The sequence below is a fragment of the Amphiura filiformis genome, chromosome 16, assembly GCF_039555335.1.
Source record: "Amphiura filiformis chromosome 16, Afil_fr2py, whole genome shotgun sequence".
In the NCBI taxonomy this organism is placed as follows: domain Eukaryota; kingdom Metazoa; phylum Echinodermata; class Ophiuroidea; order Amphilepidida; family Amphiuridae; genus Amphiura; species Amphiura filiformis.
This window is the reverse complement of record NC_092643.1, coordinates 22,534,880-22,553,728: the sequence shown is the minus strand read 5'-3', so window position 1 is coordinate 22,553,728 and position 18,849 is coordinate 22,534,880. Positions and strand designations below refer to the sequence as shown.

The following is an 18,849-nucleotide window of genomic DNA, read 5'->3' as shown; positions in this document are numbered from 1 at the left end:
GGAAAAAATAGCAAAAAATTGAAAAATAGTAAATAGTAAAGCCCTGCCTCCTCCTTTTTTGAAAAAGTCCGGACGAGAAACTTGTTTCTTTTTTTACTTGGCCTAATCAATTTACCCTATGTGTAACTCTCTATTTTTGTACTTGACAAAAAAGCAATAACCCAAAATATATATGCCAGAAATCAATTTTAGAGGGCATTTTGAGGCAAATTTTATAATTTTCTGTGAATTTTATCTAAAATTAAGTTAACAAACTTTCTGTGTTTTCCCCACAAAAAGCTCAAAAGTAGAGGCAACCATTTAATTGCAAAGATTTAAAGATGCCTAATTATGGCAACCCTGAGTATTGCTACAAAACTTGTATCTGGCAACACTGTTATTATGTAGGCCTTGATGACAGGTTATGACAGGTTTATTAATTAGTATACAATGCAAGTTTGACATCAGCAGATTATGATTGTCATATTTTTATAGTACCCTGGATTCATGAGTGGTATCATGTTGTATATAAACAATGTGGAGCACGTCCTGGGATGACATCTGTGACATACATGTAGGCCTAATAGCTGATACAACAAACAATGGTATCTGTGAACTTGGTGGGAAATTATAGCTGAAACTCTTCCCATGGTGCATTGCAGGAAACTGACCTACAATCCCGGACATAAATAGTTGGAACACTTGTGTCATAGTAGAACTGTTTGAAATGAAACTGTATTTCTGTTATACATTGTACTTGACATATTAAAATTTTGCTTTCTTTGGTGTGAAGTCTGAACCCTTTCCTACTACTACAACCCTCCCCCTGCACCACTAATCAATGTTGGATGCTTCTATAGGGTGCATGACCAAAAAAAAACTAACTACCATCATTGATTGAGGAGAATGGGGGGGGGGCATATTTGAAGTGGTGTGGAGTCTGAACCCTTTCCTACTACTACAACCCTCCCTCTGACCCACCAATCAATGTTGGATGTTTCTAGGGGTGCATGACCAAAAACACTACTACCATTCCCAACTGTTATTCCCAACATTGATTGAGGGAATGGGGGCATATTTGAAGTACCCATGTTAAAGTGTTCGAACAATTATGACCGGGATTGTAGATCACAATACATGGATCCAACTATATTGCTTTGCCTCTAGAAGGCGGCCATTGTCCAAGGGGTTGTCAGTACCAATGACCATATGGGGATGTGCCGCAAACTTTTGGAATATTTTTGGGTCCACTTTCAAATTCTCACCAGCACACCCCCACCCAAACCAAATATGAGTACCCCACCCCTACCAGGCTGCAATATATTTTTTTTTATCTCAAACCACATAGTCAAACTTGTCTCAATTAATGCTGGTGATTAAGACTCTGACATAATGCATGATGGGAAGGCATTTTGTTTTGTGATGCTGGCAGGTTACCTGTCCTTTTTTGCATAAATCAGCAGTGTCAATATCTTATCAGATCTTGCGCAAAATTGTGGTTTGAAATGCTTGAACAATGTGACACTGATATGATTTTGCACACATTTGCATTTTGTTGCAAGTATTTGTTGAATATTCAATGTTATAATTATTTTGCAGGATAATATATATTTATATACATGCAGGTACAAATGTAATAATGTAGTAGACTTCAAAGTCTTTAAAGAGCACAATAATTTATGAGTGTCACATTTTTATTAAATTCAAAAGACACCTTTGCACAGTATTTTTGTGAGGCCTGAGAGCACACCGGACACACCAAATTGCATCCTGGATATGAGAAATGTCCTGATACTTTTAGTATCAAATAATTTTTTTTTTTTTTTTTGAAATTTGCGATATTACAAATTTTATTGCAAATTGTTAAAAATTTATATTTTTAAGTGTCCTTGAAGTAAACTTTGTACTTAAAGTGTATATAGCTGGGAGGAAAAGCCGTCCATCATATGAAAATTTTGGCCTTTCGTATTCGAAGATTTACATTTTCCCCCAAATCTAAATAGAATGCAATTTGGTGTGTCATGTGCTCTCAGATCCCACAAAAATACTGTGCAAATATTGCTATCCGAACCCTTAAGGTATTTTTGCTAAGCCTGATTAATATGTTTTGATTGCAACTCAAGAACCTTAAGACCTTTTGGAAAAGTCCTAGAAATGTAGCTACTCCCGATTCCTGAGTAGTTTTTCAGAATTAACAAAAATATTATATTTTTTTGCCAGGTGAAATATAGCTCAATACTTTACTTTGACCTATTTTGGAATAAAAGTTGTTAAAGTTCATTTGCAAACAATCAGAATGTATAGACTGAAATTAGTCATTGCAAAAGTCTTAGGGCTTGATTGTCACAGCACACAAAAAAACCCTAAAACACATGTATTTGGTCCTTTTAATATTCCCAAAAATTGGCATTAAAATTTTACTTTTATTGCCAGTTAGGTCCAAATCCTGAGATCCAAATAAAGGAATAGTATTGAGATATGATTAATCTGGCAAAACAAGATATTTGTTTATAAAATTAAAAAATTTTGACTTGGATATTCTGGAATCAGGACGATGTTGTTCCCTCATCCCCATATCAAACAATTATAAGTTTGGTGGCAATCATCAATCTTCTAATGTCCCTGTGACTGGCAGCACTTTTTACATGGCTGCAGAATGTTGGAGTATTTGAACTGGATTTGTGTGCAATGTATGATACTGTAATATGAGGAAAATTATGCAAAAAATAATTTGTAGAAGATGGGAAACATTTAATACAGAATTCCACAACCAAATAATGTTGAGTCGCTTTTGTTGAGTGTCCATTTGTTGAACTAAGGAGTATGGTGGTGGTAGGGGGCATGGGGGCTTCTTCTGCCCTTCAAATCATGCAAAATAAACCAATTTTACTCTCCATCCCCTAAAAAGAACATTTGTCAAATTTTGTATTTGTGTATGAAATGTCGCATTCAATATGAAGGCACAATATATAGTTTATTCGTGACCAATTGATGGTGTCGAATTTAGAAATTGCAAGCAGTCAATGGCATCGATTTTGTTCCCCTTGAAAGTTGCCCTAATCTTGTTCCCTCCCCTGATCAGAACAAAAAAATAACTGAAAATCACAGTAAATTGCCAAATTTTAGGCAAGTATTCACATTTGTCCCCCAATAAGTTTTCCCAATTCTGGAAAAATAAATGATATTTCCTAGAATAAGTATTAATACAAAAAAAAAAAAAAAAAAAGAATAAGTATATACTGGCTTTTGGTATATAAATGGGTCCAAATTTTTGAAAAATTGGTATATTTATGGGTCCACTTCCAAAATCTCAGCGGCACGTCCCTACCAAAACCAAACTTGAGTACCCCCCCCCCCGGGGCTTTTCCATAGTTGATGTGTGTAGCTGACGTTGAATGCATTTTGTGACGTCAAGAACTCGCCAGCTGGAACAGATTAAATAGGGTGCTATAATCCTTGATAGTTATTGATAAAATATACCACTGCAAAAATATTTTAATATACTTTTGCCAGTTTAATTCACTTCTTGTAGCATACTCATGATGTAACAAGTAGCATTTACTGCTGTGAATCAAAATAAATTTACTTTTTTAGACACATTTTTGTTTTTTATTTGTGTGTTTTCATTCCACTCCATCCGCCCAGTAAACCAGGACTGTAGCCATAAATCTGCAAAAAAGGTCTGCATTATCTGTAAAAAAATAGTGAAATTTAGCCATGCCATATAAATGTCAAAATATTAGATAAAATACCTGAATTCATGGACTTTATGTGAAATTTGTCTCAAATATAGGCTCCAAAAATAATTTGTAGAGAGGAAAAGATTTCTCTTGAAAGGTGTGCATTTGGAAAATCGGCATCTCCACAAAAAAATTCTGGCTCAGTGGGCCTGATCAGTGCTGATGGAAACGATCATGCTGTACTATCAAGTAATTGATATTTAAAACTCTGTAAAACTTCTGTAAAACAATCACTATGCATACAACATATGGATATCAACAGTGGCGGCGGCATGGGGGAAAATACCCCTCCCCCATCAGAACTGGTTCCCCCAGTAAGAACCCAAAATCACAAAAATTTCCACTTTTTGTTGATTTTGGATATCAATAGATAAAAACATTATATTGCTTGAATCAAGCTGCCACTTCATTTATGACAACAGCTTGTCTGGTGCTACTTATCAACGTGGGAGGAAATAAAATACGGAGGAAATTAACAACCAATTTCAGAACAAAGATAGACTAAAGATGAATCAATGATGAATCCAATATGCAGGTTCCACAAATATATTTTAGGAAGTGTTCAGAAATAATTGGGGGTTCAGAGAATATGACACTTGCCAGTTAAAACAATTACTGATCCCCCTTACAGAAGATTGAAAAAGAAGTGACCCATAAGAAGGAATCAAATAAACCCCTATGGTCAGTGGCGTAACTAGGGGGGGCAACGTGCCCCGGGCGCCACCCTGAGGGGGTGCCAAATTGACCAATTCAGCATCGATTCTGCGCCCCTCCAAGCGATGAAAGTCAAAATCTTTGTGCGCTTCAGCACAAAAATAGGGCACCAATTTTGATTCTTGCCCCAGGTGCTACCAACCCTAGTTATGCCACTGCCTATGTTACTGACGGGCAACTGCCAGGGGTGTAGATAGGATATTGGTATGGGGCCCCAAATATTTTAGAACACTCCCTTCTGACTTCTGAGGCCTGAGAGCAATTTTGTTTGTTACGATTACAAACATCGGTTATTATAAACCTTTACAACATTTATTACCCGTTTTATTTATAGCTATTATCACCTGGAAATTTGCGCATGAAGAATCATGCTTCCTCCCGTTTGCTATAATAGTTACCAGACCTATTAGGCCACATACCATTGCTATATTTTTTTAAACTAGAAAATGTGCATGTTGCAATACAACATTAAAGGAAGGTGACCTGATATATTTGGAAAATCAAATTCTTTCAAACTTACGTATAACATAAACTGTTGTCCTTTTCAAACATTCATGCAAAAAGAACATGTAAATGTTCCTTGTAAATGTGACTAATTCCTTATGGAATTACTGACATTTAAATAGAGTGGTAGTCTACAGTGTTTTTATTAATGATAATCATGATTATGTAATAATTGATATCAAATAAAAGATCCTATTTTTCTCATTGACATACTGAAATTAGGAGTTCCAAATCGGTGTATTTCCCCAAGATATCATCAAGAAACTGCTGAATTAGTCAAAAACATAAAAACATGGTATACCACATTTGAGACTAATTCGACAGTTTTTTGATGATTTCTTCGGAAATATACCAATTTGGAACGCGTAATTTCAATACGTTAATGAGAAAAATAGGAGCTTTCACCTGATACCAAAATCTGCATTTTGATAGGATAAAGTTGGGGATGAGACTGTCAATCAGGTTACCCACCTTTAATTGGACTCTAAAAAATTTAGACTATTAAAATTTGCATGTTGCAAGACTGGGGAGTACAAATTTGCAATACAACTTTTTAAACATAAGCATCCTATTACATTTCATCCTCGCACTTTCAAATGACGTTGACCTTGCATATAAAAGTACCGCGCAATTAGGTTACACAAGTTGTTAAGTTAATTTGAGGCCTGTTGATGTTACGTTGTCAGAACTACAGGTAAGGAAGAGAAATGTTTTTACAACAATCTTACAGGCTAATTCAATGTCATGCTATGAGCTTGACAATTCAGATCTTGGCTCTGTTTGTATAGTATGGAGTGTATTTTGGAAATATGCCCACATTGAACTGATTTGGATTCAGTTTTTAAATTTGAGATTTCTTCACTGGAAAACCTGTTATGTCAAGCGTGGAAATAAAATAGTAGACTATGTCCATGCGTCAAGCTAATTAGTATAGGAAGACTTAGAGAAGAGAGTTCACAACATGCAAGACTTTAATTTTTTTTTTTTTTTTTCAAGAAGAGGCAGTGAAATTGAAAAGGCATATTTGTTTTCATTTTTCATTTAACCCATCTTTCTTATTTTTGTGTGTGCCTATTCCCTCAGAATGTTTGCTTTTTAAGAATTCACCAGATCCAAAGCAAACTCCTGTTCTTCCAAACATTCCATGTTTCACAATGTCTTTTTAAAGATATTTCTTGTTTGTTTGTGTAACGACATGTATCACCATCTGCTGGAAAAGATTGCATCAGCCCAGAGAAGATGTAAGGAAGAGGAGGTTGATCCAGTTATCCTCAGACAAAATATGTGTGAGACCGCTCATTCAAAGTAAATGATGCATTTCCCTCTATAGCCGCTAAACAATAGAATACTACAATGGGGTTTGAACCCGGAACGGGTGTGATACACGAGCTTACAGGCAACTACTTTTAGGGATAGGTCAGTGATTGCATGTCATCGTACCATGCATACCATGCATGCAGGCCCTGTCATCCAGTCAGATTTCAGATAAAATATGACTGAAGTTCCATGGCAAATTACAATTTTCGTCGCTTGTTGTCACTTTCAGCCTCTATCATTTGTGATAGAGAATGTTGTCAATTATCAGAATATCTTCATTAGGTTTACAGGAAATGACTGGAAAATACATAAAAACTTGAAAATAGAAATGATCAACAATCATCACTTCTCTAAAAAATCCTAAAAATTTCTTCTTTAGAATGTATAATATTAACAACAAAAAAGCGGATTTGGGGGGAAATTTTATAACACTCGATTTCTTTCTTGTATTATCCACATGTGGTATCCCATCAGAGCAGGAGGTCCTTAATACACGCGTGTCATACTTTTCAACAAACTCTCTATAAAAACATTCGAAATATTTCCAATCCTGGAGTGAAAATCGGTCGACCGTGAGCGGTCTCACACATCACATCAAAGGCTACTGCAAGTGGATGTCTAACTACTTGAGAATAAAGGACTATGAATAGGTGCAATCGGATTACCTACGGGATTATCTCAAGTATATAATTCCGTTAACCCTCCTCTTCCTTACATCTTCTCTGATCAGCCAAATAAGGAGTGAATTGAATAGAAACCCAAACAAGATTTGAAGTTTTAAGCACAAGAGCTTAGGGACGCACCATTTCACTTCCAGGACGGGCTGGAAGTTGAGGTCATCAGGGCAATTTTTTTTCGCTGCCAGTTTTTTGGTTTTTATTTAACTATTTATTGCCCAGGTTTTATTTTTTATTATTATCACACATTGTATACACATTTGGTGAGGAAAGTTTTTAGCCTGAGTTTTTGGTGCTGGTGGGGCAAGTTTGTTTTTGTTTTTTGCTCATGACGGTAGTTCTGTGCGGTAGTTTTGTTGTGGGAGAAGTAAAATCCCCCCTTCCCAGAAGTCAAATGGTGCATCCCTTATTGGCATTTTAGTTGGCAAGCCAAAATCTATGCGTTATGCAGTCCATAAAGTCTCAACTGAATTTATTATTTACAACTGAATGAATTATTATATTGAGCCAACATGACATTATTTGATCTCAAGTGACCTCCGCTTTGCTTTCATTCCCTCTTTATATCCACCAACTTTGAGCCCAATCAGAATCATTCCAAATTTGACACCTAAATGAGACCTCAACATCCTACAGGGTATTATAAGGCCCCACCCAATAATCATTATCAAGTTTAGTAGCCATGAATGGAATCCATTTTATGAATAATCAAATTTATCATGCATACAGAAGTTGCAACACAAATTAATTTTCAGTTATTCAGTTTTGAAAGTAACACTAATACCGCCGAATTATGCTTGAATTATGCATCAAAACCTCATATACTTGCAGATGGGTTTTTGTGCACCATATTCTTGATTTGAACGGTTTGGGTCAGATCTCGCCAAATTTTTGGTCATACAACACTTTTATAATCACATCAAATACTGGTGACTGGTACAGCAAGCAAATGATTAGGGGTTTAACACAACATTCATAAAATGAAATCAACAACTTTTTTTCAAGTACAATAATTTAAAAAATAATATTTATTATCATACACGACTCCAACAAACTTCTTTACCTTTACACACAAATTAATACTGTTCGACAATTTGCAGTTCGTACAACTTCCTTAGTAGATATTTTTGGTTAACATGTCTTTAGTGTGTGAGCCTATTTAGGAAGTATTTACTTGTAACAACTTCCTAAAAATCCAAACTCAAGATTAGAATTCCAATATGCCAAATGATAGTGAAATAGCCACCATTGATCCCAATGTGTGAAACAAGACCCAATGAATCAACTTTCATTAGCCTTGCAACGTACTTACTGCAACATATAAAAGTACAACTACACTATAAATAAAGTGTGACAAGCGATAACACGGAACGTAGGATTTACCGATTCATCACATTTGGCTCTTCTATTTGAAATTCACACACCCCCTGTAGAAGATTTTACTGTCATCTCAATTCCAGCTGAATCTTTATTTAATCCAGCTGAAAATTGTTGCAGCTTTATGTTAAATTGCAATTAAGACTCTTAAATTCATAAAATTCAGTAGGATTCTAGTCATTTAACACAATTTGGCTTCAATGCATTCTAAAATCTCCGTCAGTGTGTGAATTTCAAATTTATTTAGCTATAATTAGATTATTAAAATTATTAAATTACCAATAAACTTTTCATTAGTTGCATTTTTGTGCTTTAAATTATATACAAGTTTACCACCATCATTGTAAAAAAAATTATTTACATTTTTTGTATACTTGGTGAAGTTGATACTGGTTCAACTGCACCAGCTTGATTACAATGATTAAATTAACAATAAACTGCATTTTCATGTCAATTAAATACAATTCTGACAATTCCACCAGTTCTCTTGCAAGAATTATTGGTCTTATTGTTTATTTGGTTAAGTTGGTTATATTGATTAATGATTTAAACTGTAGTAGTTTGATTACATTGATTTTTAAAATCAATAATTGCATTTCTTTTATAATTTATAATAGCTGCATTTTGCAGTGCCAATTATATACAGTTCCACCACTTTCCGTGGAAGAATTATTTTTCTATACTTGCCAAGTTGATTCCATTGAATGGATACATTAAAATTGGCAGTTTGAAAGTATGTAATGTATATTTCAACAGGATTGCAAAAATAGAACTGGCACAACATTAGTTTGGTTAAATTGTTTCACACACTCCATAAATGATATTTTACATTTAAGAAAAAAATGACAAACATTAAAATAATATGAACATTAAATTCCCATAATACAGCAACATGTGCACTGGTGAAAACCAATACGTATTGATAAATTGCAAACTCCTATGGCTATTTTCTTTAACTTCATTTTTTTTGTTTAAGGTCTAAAAAAATATTTGATTGCCGCAAGGAGCTTACTAAAATTGTTTTCTAAACTTTTTTTACGGTCTTGTTTCTTAATTTAAAAAGCTCGATATTTGTGCTGTGTTTTATAAGGACATGTCAAAACATACACAATGTGGACATATAAATAAACAAGTGCCGTACACAATATAGAAATTTTGCGAAAGATCAAAAATGCGCCCAAAAATTGGTAATCTGCAAGGTTGGAAGTACGTATTATTAACTACTATCGCCTGTACTCAATGTCAATAATTTGACATTGAGTACAAGATAACAGTTACTGCTCTTTACTACCATGACTACAATATTTTTTATATAGGATTTTAACTTCTGATCTCAATACAAAATATTTACCTCCGAAAGTTTCAGCTGTTACCACTGCAGCCTTGGCCAGCAGAATGACCTGATCGACAAGTTACCAAAGGTCTTTGACCCGATTATTATGTCACACTTCAAGAGTGCTCGATAAGGTCATTCCGCTGACGAAGGCTGAAAATTACTGAGGTAAATATTTTTGGGATTAAGAGTTAAAATCTTACCGATTACCAGAACAGATGAACTTTCATGCTTACTACATCATCATTTTGTGTTAAAACACACAAAAGTTACAAACGCATGGATTATCAATAATAGGATTGAGCAGCTTCTAGTTTAAAACTGTAAAAGAACTTAATTTAGCAAGTACTTGCCTTTATCAAATTCAATCTCAATTTTATTTTTATAGGAACAACGGTGATCCACCCAAAAAATTCTTGCCTCTAAAAAGTGGGCTACATGTATATGAACATAATCAAGTAAATTCAAGTTACAGTTGCTGCAAAATTAAGGCATTTTACAGTAAAGTATACACATTTCAGCTGAGAGCAAGTATTAAGCATACTACAAAATCCCAGCTGAGATTGCAAAAGTCATTTTGGTGCCAAAATACCAACAGTTTATGGCAAGAAAACTAGATGAAGGTTCAAGTCTAATCATATTGTCCGTTAGGAACCTCATCATAGAAATCATGCCAGTCTAAAAATATTGCGGAAGATCACATAATTATGGAATGTTAGCAATCTAATCATCTTGTCCGTTGGGCATCTCATAATAGAAATCACTCCAATCTTCAAGTACTGTTGATCTGACAATTGCTTCTGTGACAAGGTATGGATCACAGTTGGATGAAGGTCTTCTGTCTTCGATGTAACCTTTGCCCTCTTCAGCAACCTGGAATAGACAAATAAACAGAAAAAGTTTTTAGTTGAATGTACTTTAGAATTTATTCTTTGACTAATAACTGAATGTATTATACATTGTAGTAATGTAAAATTCCAAGTATTCATGAACAAGTATTTAGGATCAAAATCATTTTGCAGTAATTATTAAAATACACTCTCATTATGTATGTGTAATCAAACACATCATTCCTTCTAAATGCTCTAGAGTCTAGAAGTTTGTTTTTGTTGTTTTGATTCATAATAACAGAAGCTCATGTAATCACTTATTGTATCCAGAAAGTCAACATTGTGCCCCTGGGCCTTGTGCCTGCTTATTAACACAATCATTCCTATTATTATTATTCACACAAACATCCTTGAATTAAGATAAGAAATTCTCGGAAGTAATGCATAAAGTAACCTTACAGTAAGAAAGCAAGATAATTCACTTTTGAGCATAGCAAAGTGACCAATGGTTGTTGGCCCTTGAAATGTTCTGAAATGACAGGTAAACATAGCAAACCAAGGTGCATTTCACGGCTCTTAAACCTGTAGAAATCTTTGAAATAATTTTGGCCCTCTATGGCCCGCGAGTAAATATAATTGAGAATCACTGCTATAGGGGATTAGCTGGGAATAAGAGGATTATGGTTTTAGATTTATTCCTTTTTCGTAGAAAAACCTTTGATAGTTTTCTTATTGGCCATACACATGGCCCTGTTATATTGATTTTTCAAAGTAAAATGTCCAGGAAATAGATTTGTGTTTTAGGTTATAATGCAGATTTTGATGACATGGGCAGAATGCGAAGACTCGTATCCAATGCTTCAGGGTTGACTACCCATGAAAAGCTTAATACTTTTGACAGGTTTTTGAGATAATGAGATATCTTCCCAAAATTTCAGCAGACTCGGTACTACAATGTAGGCTTGATTAGACTCATTTTAATGCATTTTTCATGCCGATTCCAAATATGGCAATGAATTTTTAATTATAAAATGCGAATTTTTTGTAACAATATTATAACATGTTGTTGACTTCAATCGACATCCTTGCGCAAAGGATAAGAACTTACCTGCCGTGGTATTCTGATACTGGCCCCTCTGTTTGCAACACCTGATGAGAATTCATGTATCGTTGATGTTTCATGGTGACCTGTTAACCTTCTGCTGTTATCTTTGCCTTCTTTGGGGTCGTATAAACGGATGTGTTCTGTGTGGTATTTGCTCAAGCGACCAATTGCTGTCTCTATGTGTCTGGTGGTGAAAAAAAAATCACAAAGTATGTTAGATTGAGCTAGAAAAATGACTTTTGAAAACAATGCATTGTGGGCAACAGGAAATGCAGAGATTGCGGAAGAAAATGGATGCTGCTTGGAATTTGTATAGTCTCGTTTAAATTTTTGATGCAGTCATTTATTATTTTACCAGAGGCGGGGAAAATGCCCCCTGTTTCCCCAGTAAAAACCCAAAATTACGAAAATTCACTTTTTGCAGTGATTTTGCCCCCCCCTGAAATTCACTTTGCCCCCCCCCCCCGAAAAAAAAATTCCTGGTGCCGCCACTGTATTTTACACTAGCTTTGCAGCTGCTTTCTGCATTGTTGGGTTAATTTAAATGGGGCTATTATAGATATCTAGTCAGTCACTCTGTAGAGCGACCAACCCTCCTGATTTTTTTCACTTCCAACCCAAAAATTGCTATATTTTTGTAACTGCTACATGAAGTACGATGCAGGCAGTTGTAAGAAGAAGATGATCAACTTACTTGATGCCGCCATCCTCTCTCATCTGTTTCGTGCTGTAGTTGGTATGGCAACCGGCACCATTCCAGTCTCCAGGGATTGGTTTGGGGTCAAGGGTTATCACAACACCAAAATCTTCTGCCACACGATGTAAGATAAATCTGGCCATCCATAAATGATCTCCCATCTCAATTCCCAAGCAAGGACCAACCTAAAAAGAAAAAAAAGACACCTTTATAAACACCACAGCTCTATACAAGTGCAGAACCCTAAACCCCTAATCAGTTTTAGGTAACTATCGTAACCCCAGTGCGGTCAGCAATTCAGATTCTGCACTGATCTTTTAGCATACCGTGCTGGCATATTACACAAGAGCCTCGCCCGTCGATTGTTCTATCAGTATATATGGACAGATAAAACTGATTTTTTTTTTTATTATTATCTTTAATTGTAATTGACCAAAATTATCATATCAAATTCCTAAAAATGTGCCATTTGTAAAGGTGTGGTCAACAATGCCTGGTGTTACTTTTGTGCACCAAACGTTGCTCAAATGCAGTTCAAATTCATGTTTGCAAAACGTGATTCATGGGTTTATTGACAAAAGAACCACAAATAAATATTAATAGATTAAATACACAAGATATGCATGATTTTCTGTGTGAAGCAGGCATAATGCCATTTTTGAAAATTGCAGGAAAAAATATAAATTTGCCCAAAGGCACCAAACAGGCAGATTGTCTCCTTGAATGAAACTTTGAAACGTAAGAATGAAAAGCTCTAGGTATGGTTTTCAATTGAGGAAGTCAAAATTAAAATTTGCAAAATGACAGCCTGTTGTTGAATGCATGGGTGTAATATATCATTAATCAAATAGACCTCTAATCTATATTCAAATATTTGATGACTAGGGCTTGCAAGTATAGTTTATCATGTACATGTCGTCATGTATCTAGATGTTCAGTGAAAATTGCAAAATATGATTTTTGATTAGGGCTTGATTTGATGACTAAGGCTTGCAACTGGAGTGTCATGATGTAGATGTAGCAACATTGCAAAATATGTCAAAGCTTATCTAAATATTAAAGATCTAATTTGGATTTATAATATTTTCAAGACTGCTAAAAAATATTTATCAATTTAATTCTTTTAAAACAAACATTTTCCTTTAACCCCAATATGCACTACTAGCCGATTATCGACCATCTACAAAATTGCGATTGGTTACAATGAGGGCTAGGAGAATTGTAAAATTAACCATTCAGAGGCATAAGGTAGTAGTGCCCTTAAATATTCTTACCTGGAACTCCCATTGGGATGGCATGACTTCAGCGTTGGTTCCACAGATCTTAATTCCAGCGTACAAACACGCCCTGTAATGTGCCTCTACTATGTCGCGACCGTATACCTTGTTAGCACCAACACCACAGTAGTATGGACCTGTTTATCAAAAAGTCAAATGTGGAAAAAAAGAGTTAATACAAAATTCAAGTATGGATAAGAATTTCACTTGTTTTATTAACATTTTATTGTTCACTTTTAAGCCATCCGAAACAATCAAAATATCTTTACTTCATTGTAGAATGTAGCTATAGTAAGATAGTGCATTTAAATTGTGTGGCACAAAACATGCAATTCATATCAGGCATACATTTATTGGTAGGACAGTCCTACAGGCACTTCCACCCATATGTGAATGTCCTTACCTTTCACAGGTGTTTTTTTACCTACTTTAATATTCTAAGGCTTCCATTTTGAATTTTATATTTTTATATCGTTCATACTCATTATGTAACTTGTAAAGATTTGTTATTGAAAGATAAAAAAAACTTGTAAAGATTTGATCTAAACATGTACACCAGTGATAAAACTGATAGCATAACAAAATAAAAACAAAATATATGTACAGTACACAACACAAGTGTTAAATTCAATCAATATTATTATGTACAACAGATGTTTCCTGAACTTCACTAATTTGTTTCACACATATTGATTGTCCACGCGTCATCTTTGTAATTTACTGTAACAGAAAACAGTATTCTATATTGTACAAGTATGACAAATGGTAGCTACTTATTGCACACTGTAACTCAAATTAAAATGTATCATAATCCCTGCAAAAAGTTGCGTAAGAAGTTAAATTATAGATATCACACCATAAAATGCAATGTATGAGATGATAATACTGGCATTTCATAATCTTGTAACTGTTGGCACAATCAATTTTACTGCACTTTGCATGAATCCAATTGGTTCTCATAACTCGTCTGTCGAGAATCAAATAAGAATCTACTGATCCTAACATTGCCTGCATGTAGAATGGGTGCACTTTCAGTAGCAGGTGTGGTAAAGTCTGATTTGATAATATTAATAATAATGGTATATACCTTGTGGTCCTGGATAGCCCTGATGTGGCCACCCAAATGGACTGCCATCTTGTTTTAAGATTGTGTATTCTTGCTCAATACCAAACCATGGTTCACTGTCCCTGGCTTTGTCCATTACTTCATTGCATGATGCTCTGTAGTTGGTTACTGCAAGATAAATCAAATATGTGGTACCGTAGTTAATATTAAATAGGACGGCGATTTTGTACACTGATTATGCGTGCAAATTCTCTTTTGCAATTTAAGCGATCCATTATAAATTCAGCTTTTGCAAAATTTTACCAATTATATTGCCTCTTCTCAATCTCAAGTGGTTTCTCAGGCGACCTGAAACACATATTGGTTGATTCAAGCATTGAAGTGTTTTCAACTTTTCTACTGGTTTGTTCAAACTTCTCCTTATTTATTTTTTTAAAGTACCGTAAGTAAAATGGGTTACTATGGCAAGAGTCGGGGCTATGGTAACAAATTATTTTGAGGAGCTATGAAATATGATTGGACACTTGAGAAATGGGTTGCACAATCCATTGTTGAAATACACTGCCCTGGAGCTTATGAAAATATAATGAAAGGTTGACTGAACAAAATTTGCATACAATATCTGGATTACAAAACAGGATCAATTTTATCAGCTAGTATCAGACCATGTAATCAGCTGATGTACAGTGTATTGTTCCCGATGTCAGTAGGTTTTTATTCAACTTGCTCTCTTCTTGGAAAATTTCACAAGGAGTTTATTTGGTCAAAATGCATTTGATTTAAAAATCCAACTTAGCCTGATTTCCAAGAAAAGACTAAAATTCTACTAAGCCGATTTGTCTAAGAGGTACTGCAAATTTTTACATGAATACATATGAAGTTATCATTTTAGTATGACTATGGGAATATATGCCATATGGCGAGAAAAACTACAGGCAAAATTCTGAAACATTGGGCCGCTTTATTTTAAAGACATATGATCTGATTTGAAATTGGTTAATTTTTTTCAAACCTGATTTTTATGGCATATTTCATATTTGTAATGTTTACACGTGTCCCAACTTGCATCTAAATAATTGGCCAAATTTGTTGTGTGTAGGTCAACAGAGCAAAGTTCGACATACTACATCTTTTTCTTTCCATTCATGCCATTTACTGGTGTGAAAGTCAAAGTCCCAGCCTTGCATTTCATATTGAAGTTCCCCCCTCCACCTTTATATAACATGCAGACCTGAAACTGACCATTTTTAAAAAAAGAGGAAAATGCTTTAAAAATGAGGAAAATAGCGCAAAATCATGATAAAAAGCTCAAATTGGGCTGAAAATAACAAAAAATGTGTAAATTTCGGGAATAAAAAAAGAGGAAATCGGCTAAAAAGAGGACAAATTTCAGGTCTGAACATGGGTCTTAAGAATAACCTACCGGTTGGTTCATTTCTGTAGTCAAAGACTTCACACCAAACTAATTTGTTGTTGCCTCTTCTGAATGGATCTGTAAACATACTGACTGGTTTGAGTAACATGTCGCTGTTTGATCCACTGGCTTGCTTTGTACTGGAACCATCGTAGTTCCACATTGGCAGCTCTGGAGAGACAAATGAAAATGTGAAAATCTGTTTTACAATTATGTTAAATAAATTCACAATTTAATATAATTCATTACCGGTACCATATTTGGAAATGGCATGAAAAATGCATTAAATGAGTCTAAACAAACCAACTTATAAGTCGTGCTTCTTGAGATGGCACTGCAAATAATGGGAAGATTTCTCATAAACCTTATCAGTAGTGACGGCACCAGGAATTTTTTTGAGGGGGCAAAGTGAATTTTTTTTTTTTTTTTGGGGGGGACAAAATCATCAAATTTTTGTAAATAGTGGAAATAACGTAATTTGGGAGTTCAATAGTGGGGGCAAATTGGGGAAAAGAAAATTGGGAAAATGTCCCCTTGCCCCCCCCCCAGTGCCGCCACTGCTTATCAGAACTTTACATTTTATGATTTTGTACCAAGTAGCTACAGGTGTGTACAGTACAGGTTTGGATCAAATTGCATCACATAGTAAACAATCATTGGTCATCCCTTTCACCCCTTACAGACATCTTTATACACCCTGAAAAAAAATTACATGCAGTATGAGCATGTGATACGCGCATGATCAATATGGTAGCCAACTACCCATCCATGAACAGAAACAGAATAGTCCTTGAAACAATTGCATCATTTTGTGCAGCAGCTGTGGCAAACATCTGATATTTTAAAACCTGTGGCCTGTTAAATTTTGATGGAATTGAATATCTCACAATGAGATCCAGGGCTTTCCAAGCCAACATCTTGGCTTGTGCTGTACGTTGGAGCTCACTAGCTTTCCTTGTATTGCCATTGTATTAAATGTTATTTATTATTTTTAAGGGGGTACTACACCCCTGCCCAATTGTGTGCCTATTTTTGCATTTTTCTCAAAAAATATAGCACATTGGGGTCAAGTAAGATATGTATATAGGGCAAGGACTACAACTACTGCACTGGAAATTTTATTTCAGTACAGATAACAGTTGTGGAGTTACAGTAAAAAATGAGGGAAACCAATATTTGATCAATAAATCAATATAATTACTTGCTTTGAGTTGCTGAATTTTCAGTACAGTAGTTGTAGTCCTTGCCCCTATAATATACATATCTTACTTGTCACCAATGTGCTATAATTTTGAGAAAAATGCAAAAATAGGCATAAAATTGGCCAGGGGTGTAGTACCCCCTTAAAGGAAACACAAAGTATTAATTTAAGTCCCAGGCCAGCGACTACCCAAATAATTATGTTCTTAGAATTCATGAATGAACAGAAATAATCCAAGTAAGGTCTTTCATCAATTGACCAAGTCTTACTCCCAGTACAAATGCTCAGTTATCTTGCTCCCAGGGTGAAAACCAGACTTTTTGGAAATCTGCCATGTTTACATTGTATACAAAAGTACAGGAAATGCAGTACTGTCTGTGGAACATGTTTATCACCTAGCAATTTTCCTGGGGAGTGGGGAAGGGGGACTTGTGAGCCTGCCAAAAAGATCTCGTATCTCATAACAAAGTTTTTTGGGTTTTTTTTTAACTGACTGTTTGCTTGTCCATGGATCCCTTTTCTTACAATGTAGATGAATTGGTCGGTCAGTCTGTTCAGTGTTTGCAATAAGTACGCAGCAGGAAAGTAGCAAAATGCTACACAATTTTCATTCGCTCCCAAATTTGGTGAGCATTTTTGCTACACAAATAAAATCGCTTAATGCGGACCCCAAGTCTGTTGGTTAAAGGTCATTTTGGGCTTTTCCCCAAAAAAAGCGCCCAGCATGCCAACATTCATGTTTTCTCTCTTGGGTCTACAACTTGTTAAGGACCAGAGGCACGATCTGATGCTTCAATTCTGTGCAAACAACACTTAAATTGTAAGTTCTAAAATACACAACGAGGTCTACTGGAAATTGAAAAGATGCGATGCTGCAGTCACGTTTTATTGATATCCGACGGTAACAAATATGCAAGTTCATCAGTTTTGAAACACAAAAAAGGACTTTTCTTTGGGCCAGAAGATGTTTTTTAATTAGGCCCTCTCTACCAATCATGCAAGCTTTAGCGAATATGTATGAACAGAATAATTATTCCAAGATTTGATGAAATACTAAGTTTTTTGATCAGAACATTTGTGTCAGTCGGTCGGACGAAGACAAACAAAATGGGTTTTTTTGGCCTAAATGGTACCTCCATTCAGGAATGGTCTGACCAAGAGGCCACTTACCTTTAATAGATTTCGGTACACCATCCAGCGTTCTGGATTTACATCTTAATCCTTCACCAGTCCCATCCAACCATACATACATAGCCTGTACTTTATCACTAGGCTGCATCATGTCCATATATCTATGTGTTACGGTTTTGTCTAAGGCTCCGGAATACATGGCCATTTTGAGTTTTGTAGGTGTTAAACTTTTATCTGAAAATGTAATAGTAGGTAAAAGATATACAATTAGATGTACATCGTATTTTTTGTGTACACGTTTCATGCATGACTGTATTTAGTATCTTCATTTATCATTGGGACGTTTATAATATAGATTAATGTTATTGTTTAAAATGATAAAGACGGAAGTCTTGCTGGCAGGACCGGGTACGACTGCGAGTCAACTATAAAGGTACAAATACAAGTTACATTTTAAAAGAAAAACTTCACATTTTAGAATAAGTGA

The 18,849-nt window shown here is 35.1% G+C and overlaps 1 protein-coding gene across 1 annotated transcript; it reads right to left on the bottom strand.

Moving 5' to 3' along the window:
- Positions 1 to 9,303: 9,303 nt before the first annotated feature.
- Positions 9,304 to 18,602, bottom strand: LOC140135735 (glutamine synthetase-like). The gene is made up of 7 exons (XM_072157335.1): positions 18,402 to 18,602; positions 16,040 to 16,201; positions 14,638 to 14,784; positions 13,548 to 13,687; positions 12,271 to 12,458; positions 11,580 to 11,760; positions 9,304 to 10,514 (listed from the first exon to the last, which is right to left on the bottom strand). The coding sequence occupies exons 1-7, from the start codon at positions 18,565 to 18,567 to the stop codon at positions 10,365 to 10,367; spliced, it is 1,134 nt and encodes a 377-aa protein (XP_072013436.1). The 5' UTR covers positions 18,568 to 18,602; the 3' UTR covers positions 9,304 to 10,364.
- Positions 18,603 to 18,849: the final 247 nt, after the last annotated feature.

Excerpts from the sequence above, each read along its gene's own strand:
- LOC140135735 (XM_072157335.1), bottom strand. The coding sequence starts at position 18,567 with ATGGCCATGTATTCCGGAGCCTTAGACAAAACCGTAACACATAGATAT. Across the intron at positions 14,785-16,039 it reads CTACAGAAATGAACCAACCG|TAACCAACTACAGAGCATCA; the intron begins GTAGGTTATTCT and ends TTTATCTTGCAG. Across the intron at positions 12,459-13,547 it reads CATCCCAATGGGAGTTCCAG|GTTGGTCCTTGCTTGGGAAT; the intron begins GTAAGAATATTT and ends TTTTCTTTTTAG.